This window comes from Oncorhynchus nerka, linkage group LG8 (genome assembly GCF_034236695.1).
Source record: "Oncorhynchus nerka isolate Pitt River linkage group LG8, Oner_Uvic_2.0, whole genome shotgun sequence".
Lineage (NCBI taxonomy): Eukaryota > Metazoa > Chordata > Actinopteri > Salmoniformes > Salmonidae > Oncorhynchus > Oncorhynchus nerka.
Genome location: NC_088403.1, coordinates 55,333,470 through 55,352,671, shown reverse-complemented (window position 1 = coordinate 55,352,671; position 19,202 = coordinate 55,333,470). Strand labels below are relative to the sequence as shown.

At 42.1% G+C, this 19,202-nt stretch overlaps 1 protein-coding gene across 1 annotated transcript; it reads right to left on the bottom strand.

Annotated features, from left to right (window-relative positions):
• Positions 1-2,009: 2,009 nt before the first annotated feature.
• On the bottom strand, positions 2,010-16,580 carry LOC115133601 (activated CDC42 kinase 1-like). The gene is given in 16 exon segments (XM_029667012.2): positions 2,010-3,005; positions 3,202-3,297; positions 3,392-3,743; positions 3,745-3,904; positions 4,098-4,171; positions 6,824-7,063; positions 7,474-7,568; positions 7,801-7,947; positions 8,186-8,312; positions 8,489-8,635; positions 9,378-9,508; positions 9,784-9,936; positions 10,187-10,372; positions 10,473-10,543; positions 10,916-11,100; positions 16,273-16,580. Coding segments are annotated over 15 exon segments (2,346 nt in total). The 5' UTR covers positions 11,079-11,100; positions 16,273-16,580; the 3' UTR covers positions 2,010-2,801.
• Positions 16,581-19,202: the final 2,622 nt, after the last annotated feature.

The following is a 19,202-nucleotide window of genomic DNA, read 5'->3' as shown; positions in this document are numbered from 1 at the left end:
TTGTTTTTTAGAGAACAGGAGGAAAGGACATGCAATATTTGTCCAACCTCAGTTAATTTCAAAGTTGGGGTGGGATTCAATCCCAACCGGGTAGGAGCTCACTTGACATTTAGAGGTAGTTTCCAGAGTCGACATCTACAGCATTAAACCTTGAATGCCATCTCAGCATTGTTGACAGCGCTTAGACAGTATTTGTCAACAAAAGCCTGGCTCTGGTGTTTGACCTTTCATCAAGGAAGTTGTGTGTTCTGCTTCTGACCAGGAAGAAATGTGTGAAGGAATAAGTGGCACAGGTATAAGGAGCTTGCCTCTGAATCCTGATGTGGGTTAGATCCCAGGCTCGGCACTTGAGTGTGGTTGTGTTGACTTTGCGGGGGTTGGAAGACTAATGGGGTTCCCCAATAACCACTGCTCATTACTGTTTTGGAATTGCATGGGGGAAACCCCAGGAAAGGCAGGGAAAGGCAGGGAGACAAGCCATGAGCCAGCCAGTGCCTTCTTCATACAAGTTGCACATTGGTTGTAGCTTTAAAATTGACACATAGAACTAAATGGATTACTTTAAAGAGTGACTGCCTTTAAGAAGCAAGGAATACCTTTGAAAACAGCATCCATATGAATCAGGTTATTCTAGTGCCAAAATTGACTACAAAGTGTAAATATAATTATTTTGGTCATAAAGTCAGTCTCGTCTAAAACTGAGTTTGGAACATCTGTGCATCACAACAGGTAAATGGGTTGGAATTTGATTTGATGATGTTAATTTCCCACTAACACGGGGTGAACAGCTGTGGTGATTGCTCTCTATCCAGTAGCATAGACAGCGAGACAGACCTGCCCAGCAGCTCCGACTTTAAGACAACACGTTGCATATTTTACTTCCGAAATACTGCACCAAACACAGATGTAAAAATTGTGCAAAAACATCAAAAATAATTAGATAGCAACGTAGAATAAAGCAACGGCAAGGTTTAAACCCATAACCTTTTTTTAAGGAAAGGGTAGGAGCTAGGGAAGGAGACTAGGGGAATAATGGAATTGGACCCATGACTTTAAAAAATGTTGGGTGGAGACTGGTGAAAGAGAGAAGAAAAGCCTGTAAGGCAGTATACATTTTTCCAATTAGTAACACATGTCATTTATTTAACAGGGCTTCATAAACACTGCTCTCCACCCCACCCTCAGTGGCCTAGCTCTCTCTGGCACTCACAAAACCTAGGCCGGGATTCAATCCAATCGTAGGTTATAGACATTGCGGTTTTGAAAGGATAATCCGATTACCGGTAAACACTGCATATGTTGGCTCAGTCGGCAATTGCCTTTAAAGCTAGAGATGTTTTTGTTGTTGTATGGGCTGCATCTCAATCCACCATAAAAGCTGCAATGCACAGAACTTAACATATTGAATCTCGGCACTAGTGTAAAACTACAGGTCACACTGAACGAAAGATCCCAAACTGCTCTATTTACCACAAAGAATAATTGTTTGACCTAATACAAAAAAACTTTCCCCAAATTGTATACCAAGCAGGGTAGGAAACCTTGTTCCTGGAGTGCTGCAGGTACAGCAGAATTGTCATAATTACATGTACAGTAGGCACCACACTGAGCTAATTGATCAGTTCAGTGATTGCCTAAATTCAACACACCTGGTCTTCCATGTCAGTTAAAACAAAAACATGAACTGCTGCAGCACTCCAGGACCAGGGTTGCCTAACCCTGGCATAGAGCCAACTTCATACTCACCCCATGAACAAATAAATGACACTAGGAATACATGAGACAGATGCCCCGATCACAAACAGACCTGGGTTCAAACACTTTGTGTAGGCATTCATCTTTGTGAACGTGACACCCCAAGTTCTAATATTAAATACAACGGTTCATACATGTGCAGTTGTCTATATTTTAGGCTGAGAAAAAAAAAGGGTATTTTATTTATGTTCCTGCGTTCACGGTTAAATGCTGCATATTTCGGCTCAATGGGAAATTGTCTTGTGGTTTCAAAGCATGATCAATTCGTTTATTGTGATTGTCAATCTCAATTTACACAGAGTCGTGCTTGATTTTAAAGAGATCCTGGTCACCAGGTTGACGGTTCAAACCTCAAACACAAAATAGTGGCAAAGTGCCAGGGGGGCCTGAAAGGAGTAAGGCAGGTTCACAACATAAGGGAGGTGTTCTCATTACTCCCCCCCCCCCCTTGCTGGAAGCATGCTGAAGTACAGTTTAACATAAGGCCATCTCCCTCCATAGTAGTGCTGGATTCTCCAGCCCCATGTAACCTCCTCCTGCTCTAGTTTTATAGACAGCATAATGGGAAGCTCGCAACCAGAGGTCAATTAGGAAGTCAAGGCAGTGAGAAATGCCCAACACTTCCTGTGAAAGGAAATTACATCACACTGTATATTCTCTTGATTCTACAACATCCCAGCTCTAATGATTTGTAAAATTGAGGGGCATGAGCCACATGTACACCACTAGCTCATACACATTTTGTATCAACAATTTATTCAACAAATATAATCAATGCTAATACAATATATACAAATTCATCATGATACAACTATTTTTGAGAACAGAGAGGATGTGGCAGTTCGTCACAAAAAAATGTTTAACAGAACTGTAAAAAAAAGGATAAAATAGTATTTAAGGACTGTAACGTCTTTATGGTTCTCTCCATATATATTCAATTCCTTTTTTATCCTCCTCCCATCCATTTAATTCCTAAAATTCCTTGTCAGTTCCTCTTAAATGTTGTAAAGCTTTATTGTCTGTTGTTTCCAGTATCCCTCCACCTCTCATACTCCTCCTCGTCTCGCCATGGCAACAGGGGGTGTCCCTCTCTCTCCATCCTTCCTCTTCCTCTCTCCTCCTCCAGTCCTGTCCTCCCGTACCATTCTGATCAGGTAGCGACTGGCCAGCTGTAGATTCCACTGGTAGCGGGACAGGATCATGACGCAGTCGTCACGAGAACACAGGCTCAGAGAGTACAGCTGCTCCATCTGAGAGAGAAGGAGAGAAGTGAGGTTGGGGCATCATATTTAGTATTAATTAGATAAACACTGATCCAAATACTTAATTGTAGTATTCTTAGTTAACTATGTTGGTCAATGGAGAATACATTTTATGTATATGTTAATAAAATATGCATTATTTTGGAATTATTACATAAGAATTATAAGAGAAATTCTGTCTTACCTTGAGTTGTTGCTGGGCCCTAACAGGGTTCCATTCATTGCGGCGAAGTGCATTACGAACCTCCTCATTGGTTACTCCATGCACCGCCTCCATGACCTGACCAATCAGAATACCATAGTAAGTTAGACTAATTAAAGAGCCTGAACTGTCTAACACCTCAAGAACTAAAGACCCTACATCAATTCCATACCTGTGCTATGACGGCTTCCCTGGTGTGTTGCACTTGAGGCGGGTACCTCTCCCTCTCTCGTTCCCTCACCACCCTCTCCTTTTCTTGATCTCTCTCCTTGTCCCCATAGTTATCCAGTGTTGGTGTTGACCGTGCCATGTGGGCCATCTTGCCCAGATTGCTTCCTCCCATGATCTGCAGTGGTTGGGGCTGAGGCTGGGCTGGCTGTAGCATCTGCTGCTGTGGATGTGTTGGAGGCTGTGGAGGCCATGAGGTGCCTGGGGCTGGATTTGCAGTAGACCTCTGATCTCGGATCACCACCTGGGGGATCTTGAAGTTTTTGGGGTTGGGTGGGGGTGGGCGAGCCGGGGTTGATGCTGGCCTCGCTGAACCTACGGATGTCCTGCTGCATCCCCACGCTGTGGGCCCCCATGGCGGGAACGGGTCCACGACGGGGGTCCACCCTGACCCCTACTACTGTCTGAGTCCAGCTCTGGGGATCGCTCAGGACAGACTCCAGACTCCTGGTCATACCTGGGGACAAAAGGATAGTTATATTAAACATATTTATTGTGTACCAAAGATGTACAGTATACAGCATGTTGGGGGGTGGTTATCCCTAGTTGGTATCGAACTTCCGACCCGTTGCTCTCAATGCTAGTAGAACATGGATAACATGTTCGTATCAGCCATATGTTGATCAAAGAGCTCTGCTTGACATCGTTACCTGACATTTTCTGTAAGTTGGAGCCCTCTTCCTCGCGATCTCTGTTTGCTGGGCCGCTCCTCCAGTTTACGCTCCTGAAAAACGTCAGATAACAAAACACAGGTAAACACACTCTCCAAACACACACTGGTCACAGCCTCTAAGCTGAGTGCGGGCCGCAGCTCCCCCGGGACTGCTGTGCAGAAGAAATATCAGCCCGCACAGAGAAGCATGAGATTCAACTTTCTAGAGTTTCCCCATTAGTTAACACTATCAACATTTCCCTTTACTGTGGCAATTGTGATCGAATCAATGCAATATTAGCCACTTTCAATGCAACATACCAAAACAAACTATGCAAAACTAACTATGCAATAGATGTTGTTGTCGGCAGAACGCATCTGAGTAGGATTATATTGCATTGACATGCACGACTCAGGCCCACATTCTACAGACCGGCGCGCCATAACGAATCAGAGCTGCAGTAGGCCTATATGCAAATAGACAATTGCCATATATGGATCTGTGCCATTCACTTTGAACTGGATTGTGTTTAGCGCATGAGCGGTCGTGAGTAGATGCGCTTGTTTTGAGATCAAAGCGTGAGCTGCATGAAGCCACGTGTGTACATTTTGTTAATATCCTTTGCTAGTTAGTGAGTTATTAGCCCAGTTATAGATGATGTGTAGTCAGCAATAGGGGAGTGATTGCTTCCTACAAGAGCACAAAACTTTGAAAAGTGAGTCAAGTAAAGAGCTTTTTTTGTCTTAAAGCGGCAGTGTTGTATTTTGAGACTGGCTTGAATAAGTTGCCAATATGCAGGGGGTAGCATAATTGTATGGGAATAATGATGCAATTTTAAAGTGGATTCTTGCATCAAACAACATTTTCAGTCACCTCTTTGTCTGAAGGACAAGTGGATAAACAGGTTAACTCTTTTGGGATAGGGGGCAGCATTTTCACTTTTGAATGAATAGCGTGCCCAGAGTGAACTGCCTCCTACTCTGTCCCAGATGCTAATATATGCATATTATTATTGGTATTGGATAGAAAACACTCTGAAGTTTCTAAAACTGTTTGAATGATGTCTGTGAGTATAACAGAACTCATATGGCAGGCGAAAACCTGAGAAAAATCCAACCAGGAAGTGAGACATCTGAGGTTTGTAGTTTTTCAAAGGTTGGCCTACCGAATACATATTGAGATATGGATAAAGTTGCACTTCCTAGGGCTTCCACTAGATGTCATCCATCTTTAGAAACTTGAATGAGGATTCTACTATAAAGGAGGGGCTCATGAGACCTCTTTGAGTCAGTGGTCTGGCAGAGTGCCTTGGTCTCATGACGCGCGCTCCCGACAGAGTTACCTCTCGTTCCAGTACTTTTCTTCAGACAAAGGAATTTTCCGGGTGGAACATTGATGTTTTATGTTAAAAACATCCTAAAGATTGATTCCATACATCGTTTGACATGTTTCTAAAGGACTGTAACGGAACTTTTCGAGTTTTTGTCTGCGCCTCATAAAGATGGATTACTGGGCTGAACACGCTAACAACAAATGGCTATTTAGACATAAATGATGGACTTTATGGAACAGTCAAATCAGTCATTTATTGTCGAACTGGGATTCTTGGGAGTGCCTTCTGATGAAGATCATCAAAGGTAAGTGAATATTTATGGTATAATTTCTAACTTCTGTTGACTCCAAAATGGCGGATATTCCCCTGGCTGTTTTGGGTTCTGAGCGCTGTTCTCAGATTATGCTTTTTCTGTAAAGTTTTATTGAAATCTGACACAGCGGTTGCATTAAGGAGAAGTCTATCTTTAATTCTGTGAATAACACTTGTATCTTTTATCAATGTTTATTATGAGTATTTCTGCAAAATCACCGGATGTTTTGGAATCAAAACATTACTGCACGTAACGCGCCAATGTAAACTGAGATTTTTGGAACAAAACATACATGTATTGTGTAACATGATGTCCTATGAGTGTCATCTGATGAAGATCAAAGGTTAGTAATTCATTTGATCTATATTTCAACTTTTTGTGACTCCACTCTTTGGCTGGAAAAATTGCTGTGTTTTTTTGACTTGGCTATGACCTAACATAATCATATGTTGTGCTTTCGCTGTAAAGCATTTTTTAAATCGGACACGATGGGTAGATTAACAAGATGTTTATCTTTCATTTGCTGTATTGGACTTGTTAATGTGTGAAAGTTACATGTTTCAATAAAATATTTTGGAATTTCGCGCACTGCCTTTTCAGCGGAATGTTGTGGAGGGGTTCCGCTAGCGGAATGCTTGCCCTAGAAAGGTTAATGTCAAGCCCTGCATGCTTTTTTCCCCAAAAGTCTCTGTTAGGCCGACAGTTTGCGCTCAGCAGACCTGAAATTTCTTCAGTGATGAAAACATTTAAAGGGAACATTGGTCATGGGATGTATACTCAAAGGTTCAAAGTCATACTACATTTATCATATAGCCATGGGTTGAGTAGGTTGTTACACTACCTCATGGTGGAATGTTTACAAAAGAAAAGTGCTGAATACTAAGTGGAAGGTGGTTAATTCCTCCAGCTAAGACCCTCCTGCAGGCAGTTTCTAACTTAACCAACTCATCATTGTCAAATATTGCAAGAAAACAGCGCTGTTGAATGCAGGAACCAAGGTTAGCATACAGCATGATTAAGTCCCAGCAGCAAAACATTATCCAAGCCTTATGGAAACCTAATTAAAACTTGACTGACTCATCGAGGCGCTCCGGGGTGCCCCAGCTACGGTCGGGGTGGGTGTCTCCATGCCCTGTGTGCTGCAGACTGCCCTTCAGAGGGGGAGAGATGAGGCTGGAGGCAGGAGGACCAGGGGCAGCGGGAGGACCAGGGGCAGCGGGAGGAGCAGGAGTGCTGCTGGGGGCAGCCAGGCTCGGGGGGAACCAGCCCACCGTCAGGGTCCTCTGGTTCTGACCCTTCCACTCACACAGCTCCAGACTACAGGGGAAGAATCACATTAAGAAACCAGTGACCATTGTACAATTTCAACCAGTGATTTATAACCGTTTATACTGACTTATAGACTTAACTAAAAATATAAACTGCTTATAAGTCCTTAACAACCCTCTTGACACTTTTACATAAGACTCTGCATAATGTAGTGTTAGCCAAGTTAAGAAAAGCAGACAGAGCGTGGAGTAATTGTAAGATTTTCGTGATAAAGAATTTGATAATACCCCCCCTCTCAAGAATTACCACAAGGGGGCAAGAATGTGAGGATTAGGGTTAACCATCAAATCAGGGTTGGAATGCGGTTCATGAATGGAGTTCTTTGAAGGAGCAGGTTTAACAAATTATTACATCTTTCGTGTCCATAAATGTTCTCTTTCTTCCTATCCCTCACTCACCCATGGTCTATGACGGTCACTAGGTCGTTGGATAGCAGAGTGAGTTTCCTAGGTTCCGCAAAGTCCCTCACAGCACGCACCTCTATAGGCTGAGCCTAGATAGATAGAGGGAGGAAGGGAAAACGATTTAAGCACGTCTCAAAGTGAAAATGGCCTGTATTCTTGTCACTGCTGACATGCTTAAAAAAGTAAACATGTTAAGGAACAACTGGATTAGAGCAGAGATCACCAAACTCAGTCCTGCCCCCCCGGGTGCACGTTTTGGTGAGTATAATGTAACTGTATACAGTGCATAACAAATGTACATAGAAATGTATAGTCTGTTACCTCTGCCACCAGAGTGGTGAGCTGGGAGAAGGTGGGTCGGTCGGATGGGGTGCAGGCCCAACACTTTCTCATCACAGAGTAGAGTTCCTGAGGACAGTCAGGGGGTCTCTCCATACGCTCTCCCTCCCTCTCCACCCTCCACAGGATCTGAGGAGAGAAAAGAAGAGAGGAACGTTTAATGACAAAGACATATTCAATATCTCTATATTGCAATTTTTGTGGTCACACACACAATACTGAACTTTTTTTTTTGCTAAAATAATGAAAATAATATTTCAGAAGTCGTATAGATGCTTGGAGCCTTGAGTCGTTGTGAGTCATGGTTTATCTTAAAAGTGCACAAAACGGTCTCCATACTCAATTTCAAAACTTTTTCTACACATACCTGTCTGCCAGATAACCCCAGCCAAGGCTCGTCACAATAGGTGAACATCTCCCAGAGGAGGACCCCAAACATCCACACATCAGAGGAATGGGTGAAGGAGCCCAAACGCAGACTCTCTGGGGCACACCTGGAGGGCGCAAGAGAGAGATGGAATTACTACAAACTGACAATCATCCAGCAAAGAAAATTCCACAGTAGTGATATCTCCACATCGGCTTCCATTAGGTTACACTGCTAAACAATCAATGACTTGCAAATAACATTTCCCCCCACACACTCCTTGATGTTTCCTCCTCAGCTCACCAGGCAAAGGGGATGCGTCTGTGGGCTGTCATCATGTAGTGGTCCTTCTCCTGACTCAGGACCCTCATCAGCCCAAAGTCCCCGATCTTCACCATCTCCCTGGATGCCAGGAGAACGTTCCGGGCAGCCAGATCCCTGTGAATGAACCTGGAGGAGATATAAGACAGGCACACTTTACCAGCCAAAACCACAAATGATACTGGGTTTTCATTGGTAAGAAGTGTCTTCATCCGCCTCTGGTCAAATTTGATTGGCTTTCAGGAAATGTATTACGTTGGTCAGAGGAATTGTTTACATTTAGGGTTACGGTGAGAGTTACAGTAAAGTTAGTGGTTAAAATGGCATATGTGGTTGTAGCAAAGATTTTTATAACTAAACCAAGATAGACCACAGCCCGTCATTCCAAATGGGAACAAACGAGTCATAGTGGGCAGAACAAGTAAGGAGTTGGGCAGAGCCAAGCGCAAGCTAGCGAGATCCTATTGCAGAATTCTAGCAAACATTTGCATATTTCCATTAGGGAATGCCTACTCTGAAGTGTGCGTGTGCAATAACTCAATTTGCCTTTGCATTCCTTATAAAACAACGCTATTTTTTACAACTTTGACAAAGGGTAAAGTCTACAAAACTTAGTCCACACTGTTTGTAACCGATTCTAGTTTTGGGAACAGAAAACGGTATTGGGATCAAATGTATTAACAGAATGTCGGCCAAAATCTCTCGTTCCATCTTCTTCCACTGCCCGCCACTAGGCTTCCTCTCACTACCATATTTGGTAGTGAGTGGAAACACCAAGCGAATGCTTCACATTTATAGATCCAGTGAAATATCGGTCTCATTGGTCTATCTGTGGTTGTAGTCTGTAGAGTGGGACTGTTTTGTGTCTCACCTGCGACCCTCCAGGTACTCCATTCCTGCTGCTATCTGGGTGGCGAAGAGCCAGAGGCGTGCCAGGGGGTACTCGTACTGACGAGAGCGCAGCGTGTCATACAGGGATCCCAGACATGCCACCTCTGTCACCTGGGGGAAAGATAATACGGTTTTGCTCTGAGGATTTTACTTTCCCCCATCAAATTCCCTAAGTGAATTCTTTGAAAAACATAACATCTGAATGACCACTGAAAGTTTCTTTGAATTTGAATGGCTGTATTTGAATAACCAATCTTCCGATTAGAATATTAGCCTATTGGGCCCAGGAATTAAAGGCAACAGGATTTCAATGTAGAAATATGAGAAATAATAAATATGTTTTATACTCCATCTTTCAGAGGTTGGAAAGAATATGGCAGTCTCACCATCTTCAGGGGCTGTGTGAGCACTACTCCGTAGAGGCGGATGATGTTGGGGTGGTCTAGAGACTGCATGGTGGTCACCTCCTGGAGGAAGTCTGTCAGCGTGTCCGTCTGTCTGGACAGGCTACTCCTCAGAGTCTTCACCGCAACTGGCAGCTGTCACGGCAACAGAAAGGAGAAGGATGGATGAGTTAGTAACATTTGGAATAGATTATAATGCAATTTCTATTGATCGGGAATATACTGTAATGCAATTTCTATTGATCTTTAAGATATCTTGCCCTGTGTGTCTTCCAAACAGGCAACCTAGCTCTGGCTTTTCACTAGTACTGCTGCATATCTACATTCATAACATTGGACTTGGTGAGTAAAATAAGGGAAATAGTGTCCCACTAGAAACACTCACCACTCTCCCAGTGGGGGTCTGCCACTCTCCCCTCTTCACCACACCGAAGGAGCCCATGCCCAGCTTCTCCCCTAGAGATAGTTCACGGTCCTGAATCAGACAGGTGAGTGCCCGCCCTCCTGTCTCCTGGCCCTGCCCCATACTGCCCCATTGGTCACCGCCCTCCGGACCACGGCCACTGAAGACCTGGGAGAAAGAAAAAAAATATATTAAAAAAATTATAAAATGTTTTACAATTAACGATCATCAAAGAAATACATTGTGGGAGGTGGTGTACATGTCTTACCTTGGTGATCCATGACTTTGGTCTCATGGTGATCTTGTACCGTTTCACAGCATCCCATAATCTTCTCTGTCCTACATGTCAACAAATAACCATAGATCATAAAACAAACTAGATCAACAGCACTTACAACTCAATTCTACCGTAACCCACTAATCTACTGGTAGTGCCAACATGGAGGATAGTTTGCTTGTGGCTAGATGGTATACTGCTATGGTAAAAAATTATAATAATAAAGTTCATGTTACTTAGAATTTTTGTATTTTAGCTAATACTAACCCTTTTCCTAACCTTAACCCAATTCCCCTAACCTGCTGCGTTAATTATCCTAACCTGCTGCCTAAATTGCTACGAAAAGTAACTTTAATCCGTAACTGTATACCATCTGGTCAAAACAGCAAAACTCTGATACAAATAATTTGGAGGCAACTGCGTCGAGCACTGACCTGGTTTGCTAATGCCGATCTGCTCGAGGTCAGACTCCTTGACATAGTTGAAGTGCTCTATGCGGGTGATGTTGAGGCCGTCCCGGACACGCAGGTAGAACCTCTCCAACTGGACCTCGGCCAGGAGGTGGTACAGCCACTGAGTGTCCTGGTCCATCAGCATGACCCTACAGGGCACCACAGCACTAGTGGGGTCAAAGAGGATGGAGAGGAAGAGTCATGTAAAGGTGCTGTTTCCTTCGGCCTTGTCAGTGGTGCTGGCTGGAATTCCGTGGAGTACCGGAATTAGCCTATATTGCTACCATCATGCTACCCAAAGTTAAAGGTTGGAGTAATGGAGTGGACAGTATTTCGCGATCACAGGTGCGAGACCTTTCAAATCAACAAAAATATATCTACAAGCAATTGTTACAGCAACAAGAAACTAGCTTCAATAACTTTTTCCAAATACTAGTTAACTCAACTAACAAAAGAATGGACGATCTGACCAGAGGTCCAGGACCTTCAGAACAGTTTGCAGTTCTCCCAGGGAGAGGCGAGTGTCCTGAAAGAGACATTCCGCAAGATGGAAAAAAACGAAGTCCTCTCGAGATGACATCAGCTCTGTGTGTTAATCATGAGACATGGATGGATTCTGAGGAGAATGATCACGAAAAACTGCAGATGGATCATAGGAGGATGGAGGTGGAGCCGCACCCACAGGTCTGGAACACCTGTAACCAGCCCAGGTGACAGACCCAGGCGGAAAGTCGTCAAGTTCCTAAGGTTCAAGAACAAGACGGCTGTTCTGGAGAGAGCTAAGAAATTGAGAGGAACCGACATCTTCCTCAACGAGGACTTCCCTAGAGCTGTGCGCCAGAGGTGGAAATAACTCATCCTAGCTATGAAAGCTACCAGAGAGCGTGGGGACACAAGCTCATTGTCCACCCTCCCTCCCTAAAGTCTGGGAGGAATGAGAGAGCCAAGCTTCAGGGTCAGTAGCTTCAGCCTAACATCCCACAGACCTGATAAACAATGTATTTATTACATTTTACCATATTAGAGTGCCTTCAGAAAGTATTCATACCCCTTGACTTATTCCACATTCAATTAATTTTAGATTCTCACCCATCTACACACAATACCACATATTGACGAAGTGAAAACATGTTCAGAATTTTAGCTAATTTACTGATGATATCTCATGTACATACACTATCAAAAGTTTTATAACACCCACTCATCCAAGGGTTTTTCTTTATTTCTTTATTTTTCCTACATTGTAGAATATTCTTAGCAATGATTTAGGAATCCTTGTGAGTAAGTATTAGATAGGTTGCCACTTGTTGTTCACCTATTGAACTTCAGTTCATTCAAATAAATAGCTAGCCAGCTACTTAACCCTGTGGTCCAAAGCTAACGTTATAAGCAGCCAGCCATCTTCATCATTTTGCACTATTGGTTAGAGCCTGTAAGTAAGCATTTCACTGTAAGGTTGTATTCCTGTTGTATTCTGCGCACGTGACAAATAAACTTTGATTTGATTTAGTGAGGCTCGAATGGGCCGGGTTATGTGTTGTGAACTAGACAATAAGGATTAGGCACAATAGTGGAATTTGCGGGTTGCCTTCAAATTAAAAGTATGTCATTGACAGTGATGCAAATGAATACAAATAGAATTATGCCAGACTTTTATTTTGAACAAAATAACTTTTTGGTCAGTGTGGTGTGTGTAACCTTTATTTAACTAGGCAAGTCAGTTAAGTACAAATTCTAATTTACAATGACAGCCCGGACGAGGCTGGGCCAATTGTGCGCTGCCCTATGGGACTCCCAATCACGGCCGGGTGTGATACAGCCTGGATTCGAACCTCTTGCACTGAGATGCAATGCCTTAACACACACATGGACGCAGTGGTCTAACTATTGGAAGGTACTAGAATGCTTAAAAGGCCGCAAATATTTTCAATATCGGTTATCATTATATTTATTTTAGCAAGGAAAATATCGTTATCGGCCAAAATGTAATATCGATGCATCACTAATAATAAGATGATAGTTGAGCTGTATTGTTATATTTTAGTGCAGTCTTTGATGTTATTGATCATACATTGTCACTTGCTATGGCTTTACATCACCTGCCATCACATGGTTGGAGAGTCATTTATCCAATAGAACCCAGAGAGACCTTATCTGTTCTTCAATGGAAGCTTCTCTAACATCAGATATGTACATTGCGGTGTCCCTTAGGGCAGTTGCCTTGGGCCGTTACTCTTATCTGTTTGTACAAATGATTTGCTACTGGTCTTAGACAAAGCTAGAATGACTATGTATGTGGATGATTCCACACTCTACATGTCCGGCAATATGGTGAAGTGCAGCAAAGTAAGACCTAGCAAAACTGCAGCTGGCTCAAAACAGAGCAGCACACCTTGCCCTTAAGGGTGCATCAGTGTTTTGTTACTTGTGTTTTGTGCAGACACCAGGAAGAGTAGCTGCTGCTTCTGAAAAAGCTAATGGAGTTCCAAATAATGTATCAGAATGGTCCGGTTCCATTAGTAGAACAATATATCCTTCCTTTGTCAAAGTCGTTTCTGATCTAACTAGAATGGGTAGGTAAGTACGCAAGGGTATAGCTTTCCCCAGTCCAGTCAGTGATCACCTGAAGGGAGTTAAGGGAGGATGCATTTCAAGCCAATTCCAAGATACAGCGTAAACACTGCCTTGTTGCTAATTCCCAGCAGCTTCACCATTGGAATATTATGCATAATTGAATTGGGAATTCACAGATTTTGTTCAGTGTAGGAACATCAGAGAAAGTCAAAGAGCTGTAACCTTTTCTGAGACTCAATTCAATAACGAGCCAGCCTGTTTTACCGTAATTATGTTCAAAGTTCACATACCGGCCTCTTCTGGTCGCTATGGACACCCATAACAAGAATTCATCAATAAAAGTCCTGAGTTAATGTGCTGTCTAACACAAGAGGGAGCCGAGTGTGACAGCTTTCAGTACCAGCTAAACATTTAACAGACTTTTGTTTTGTATCAAATCAACACCATAAAACAACCCTAATGAGCAACATTTTTTTTTACCTGGCACCAAAGTCAGTGTCAGCTGAATCAAGTTTTTTATATCACATTTGTTGGGGGAAATCCTATCACCCCTGTTCACATGGACAAAGAACCAGTTACAGAAACAGAGGGGAAAGGCGACAATTGAGGAGAAGAATTAACCAATGGAGGATGGGAAGAGAGGGTGGGACAGGAAACAAAGAGATGAAAGTGTGTTAGAATAAGAATAAGCAATTGGGTGCTAATAGAATACGCCAGTGGGTGTTATTCACTTAGTTTCAAAATACATTTGCTCACTGTTTACTGCTACCACATATAAAGCTAATCATACCGCAACATTGGTGCCCATCCTTCGGTTCTTAAATCAAGTGACGTATTTTTGTCCAGCTCCTACATCAACTTTGAAATAGTATTTTTTTTGCAATCTCAAAGCAAGCAAGCCCACACGTCTGTTGCTCAGAGACTACTGGAGGTGCATGTTCTTCTCTCTGTCTTGAACTCAAATTTTGCAATTCACAAAGAGGCGCAACCTGTGACGCCAAGCTGTAATTTCCAACAACTACTTAACGTCTGTCTAACTACACACGTCATTTCATGTCCTTGTCTGCGTGTGGACTTCCGCGTCAGGGAATTGCCGCTATAAAACAATCACAGAGAAGGGTGTGAATCAGAGGCCTACATTCTTGTGTCAACTATTCTGGGAAACCCAAACCAGTTCTCACATCAACTGTCTGACATATCAGATATAACATGTGTGTATGTCTATGTCATAGCTGATGATGGGTACCTGATGTGGGTGCAGACTGTAGCTTGGTTAACAGATGATGGCCATATCCATTTTGTATTTCCACAGAAAGACCGACAGAAACACATTGATGCAGACAGACGCAAGAAGGGGCTAGCCCGGACAAGCACTATTCCTGTCAAAAGAGATTCCCAAGGACAACTCCCAAACCCACACCCAACTATTTAATGAAAGTCACAATCCTGTGCCAAGTCTGCAGTAAAAACATGCGAGCAACCAATCACGGGTCATTTCTCATGCATGCCATTGCTTTGAGGTTATTCAGATGGATAATGAATGTTATAAGAGGGAGGTAGCTATAGGGTTGTTTGGGCCTATTTGCTCTGTCCATGAAGCATTTGGGAGGCTTTGTTTACAATTGAGGCTACGTCTTTTGGTGCTGATTGGGTGAGTGCACTCGATCAATTAAAGACAAACTAATGGGGTAACCAGTAACATAAGCATTTCGCTGCACCTGCCATAAAACCTGCAAATCTGTGTACGCTACCAATAAACTTTGATTTGATAACTGGAGTCTGAAAAACCTACTGGACACATGATCCCTGATGAGCTGGGATTCTAACAAAGAGAGAGTTTGACAAAGCTTCCCGATAACATCTCCTCATAGAGAAGGGCTCTTTTAACAGAATGCATGGCCTGACTGACTCGGTCTGATTCATAACAACCAGAACTGTCCCCAATCTACATCAGTCAACAAAGGGAGTGCCTTCAAGCAATCTCTGGGAGTGCCTTCATGCAATCCCAATGAAGTAGCCTGGAAGTTGAGTAATTATTTCAGAGAGAAAGAAATATATATAGATATATATACACAATCCCGGATACACACTAACCTCTCTTAGCAGTGACATAACTATTTGCCTATGACCCTTGTTAAATAAGTATTTTCCAAACTCAGTCCTGGGGACCCCAAAGGGTGCAAGTTTTAGTTTTTGCCCTAGCATTATACAGCGGATTCAATTAATCAAATCTTAATGCTGAGTTGACTATTTCAACCAGCTCTGTAGGTCTAGGGCAAAAACCAAAACATGCACCCTTTGGTTTGGGAAACGCAGCCATTGTCAAACTGTGTTAATCCTCAGTTGAGTTTGCTGGTGTATGGTCAGCATTAAAATTATCATCCATGAGGACTTTCGAAAAAATAGTTTAGAACAAAAATGTGAAAATATGCTTTGATTTATCTGGTTCGTTATAAGGCATGCATTGGATTTTACAGACAAATGCGTTTCTCTAAATCACATGCTTGATTCATTCTTGCCTATTAAAATGTCATTGCCATTTTTCTCAACAGAGTTAAAAGTAACTCTGCAACATTTGTTACCCTGGAGTTGATAGTAAATCAAGGTGTAGGCCTATGAATTACTGAACGCCACTAACTGTAACGTTAGTTGTGGGACGCCATTGTTTAGCCTTTCAGAAGAAATACTGTCAATATACTGTATTGACTGGTGGGGTAAATTGATGCCAAAGGCTAGTTCAACAAAGATGAGTGCTAAATACTTACCGTCAACAAAATGACCGAAAGTCTACTGGTGCCACGATCTTGCTTATTTATGAACCCAGCTTTCGGTTATGCGCGACAACAACAAATTAACTGATTCCAAATATGATCAGTATACCTAGAGATAATCCACATCACATGCCATACTGTTTTTCTTCATTTCGTCAACAAATAATCATTATTTTTATTTTCTTAGTGTTGTCGGTTGTTTTATTTCATCGCAAAATATCTGAGAATCCTCACTTAAACTGGTGTGTTTCGCTCTACCTGTCCACAGTGCTCTCTCTGCCTCTTCCTCATATTTTCACTCCACCCCTTTTCAACGTCCACCTGTGCTACACTTGCCCAGCCATCCGCCTACACATCACTTTTTTTCTTTTACAATAATATATTACACATAATAATGTTGCGCAATCACACCAAAACTACTACAATTATATAGGCATTTGCGTAATTATCATATATTCTCATGGCTCTTTTGAACAACTTGAATGCGCATTATGCATCAATTATAAATTAAGATAAATATGTTATATCCTGTATGTTGTATCCTGTGTCCTCCTTTGCCTAAAACGTTAGTGATTCAACCTCCCTTTTATTTATATTTTCATGTGTGGACAAAGGGCCCTGAATGTGGACATTGTCAATTCTAAAGATAAAGTTGAAAAGCAGGTGACCATAGCATAAAGTGAATCATATCGCTGTTATATTCCATCAATAACAGCCTCGGGGTATTTCTCTCCATTGATATTTTGCTTGTTTTGTTTGAATGATGTCAAAACTTGCCAGCAGCAATGACTCAAGTACTGTAGAGAAACTATACTCTTTCTCTCTCCCTCCCTCTTTACTGTGCATGTCTGCTCCTGCCAAGCCAGTCTGACTAGATTTTTGCCTCTCACATGGCCTCCTATTTGAATGTGCACCCAGGCAGCAACAAAGTGGACTGCCCCCTGCATGCACTTCCTTGTACTAGTGGTATGGTACACACAACACAATAGAAAGGGAATTGACGCTCAATTTAAAGGACAATCAAGAGTGGCGCTCAAAGAGTCTATTCTCATTTAAAACACAGTGGAAACTGGTTCTCTTTCATGACATTATCACATGGATATAAAATGACTGAAAGGGCTTCCGAGTGGCACAGCGGTCTAAGGTATTGCATCACAGTGCTAGAGGTGTCACTACAGACCCTGGTTTGATCCTGGGCTGTATCACAACTGGCCGTGATCAGGAGTCCCATAGGCCGCACAATTGGCCCAGCGTTGTCCGCGTTAGGGTTTGGCCGGTGTAGGCCCATCATTGTAAATAAGAATTTGTTCTTAACTGACTTGCCTAGTTAAATAAATAATATATATATATGTATCAATAATGACTCATGTAAAAATCATTGTTATTGTGAAAAGAGATCATTGCTATATCAGATATTTTGTATTGGTTTTGTAGCAGTGACTCATTGCTCAATTAACATTAATTTACCAAGTGGATTGAGAAATATAACGACCTAATGATACCAGGTTGCGATGTGATATTCCATTTCTAGAGAGCATATGAGTATGTGGGAATAGTGGTGACCATCATTTTGTCTTTAAACGTATCTGTCACAGGGTTCAGAATGCAAAAGGTTCTTAGTGTCAGCTTACAGCATGGGAAGCTCGTACTTTATGATGTGTGTGTGACCTGGAGGCTTGTGACATTTTTCTGTAGCCTTTTCTCACCTGACAATTGGGACCAGGATCCACCTCAGATGCTCCACAGATGAAAGGGGAAACCTTTTAGGGGTAAATTATCATAATCTTTAGATGGTCTTTGTTTCACAGGAAGCATGTTCATGGTGCTGTAACAGTAATGTGAGGGAAGTTGTCAGAATTTGCATCAGACCTTCTACCCCTGAAGTGTTTATCAAAACATTAAGCAGGTGATCAGTGAGCAGTGTTTGGAAATCAGCATAAAAAGGCAAAAGAGTGAAGGGTAATAAGATTAGTTATTGGTGTGAGGTCAAACTTGTGATATTTTTTTTGCATGCTGATTTCACATTTTCTGCATATAAAATAATGTACAATTGGATGGTACTAGACAGCAGCTCCAGTACAGGGTCGTTCAAGATGTTGAGATTAAAAATACAACAGCACTCTCTGCTGTTGGTTTTTCAAACGGCGCTCTTTTCTTCTGAGTCGTGCTTTCATGGCGTCATCAACCCGCGACAAAATCCCTTTGAAAATATAAGTCACCGGAAGTTTTTATTTATTTTTTATTACGTTTGCAATGTATAATGTTTCAGTGCTATGCAATTTTCTATTATATCTAAACCATGTTGAAACTAAGTTTACAGACAAATGTAATACTCTTCCGGGAGGATTTTGGTCTGGCGTTAATGTTTAGATAAATAAACCACACGTTGTGAACAAATGTCTTTGTGGACGTCATGGATGTGATACGTCAGAGTCCAAGGATGTTCTTTCTTTAGTGAATAGTGGTATTGAACTTGAATATGACAAGCAGAGACTGGTATTTTTCTGTGAGGACATTCATTCCTAAAGTAAACTTATGGAACAACAGTACATAAAGACATACTCAAAAGTAAGGACATGCTAATGACAATAAGCTGCTTATCATTGAGTTCTGGCTGACTTTACAGCATGTGCACAACAACAGTCGGATGTGTGAAATGCTGTGTGTTCCTTTTTAAAAATCTTTACATTTTCAGACTTTGAATCTCAAAAAGTAAAGTAAGCTTCATACCAGTTGAGGAGAGTGCGGAAGGTACTGCGTTTCGAAGGAAGAACATCTATCAGATACACCTTCTGCCTGAGAACAATGATGAATGGTGAGTCTTTCCATGTTATGATGTTTAATCTCAATGTCAGCTTCTTCGCCTAGCCTTCCATCAACCCAGTCATGGACAGTGTCTACATTGATTTGCTCTGTAACACCTC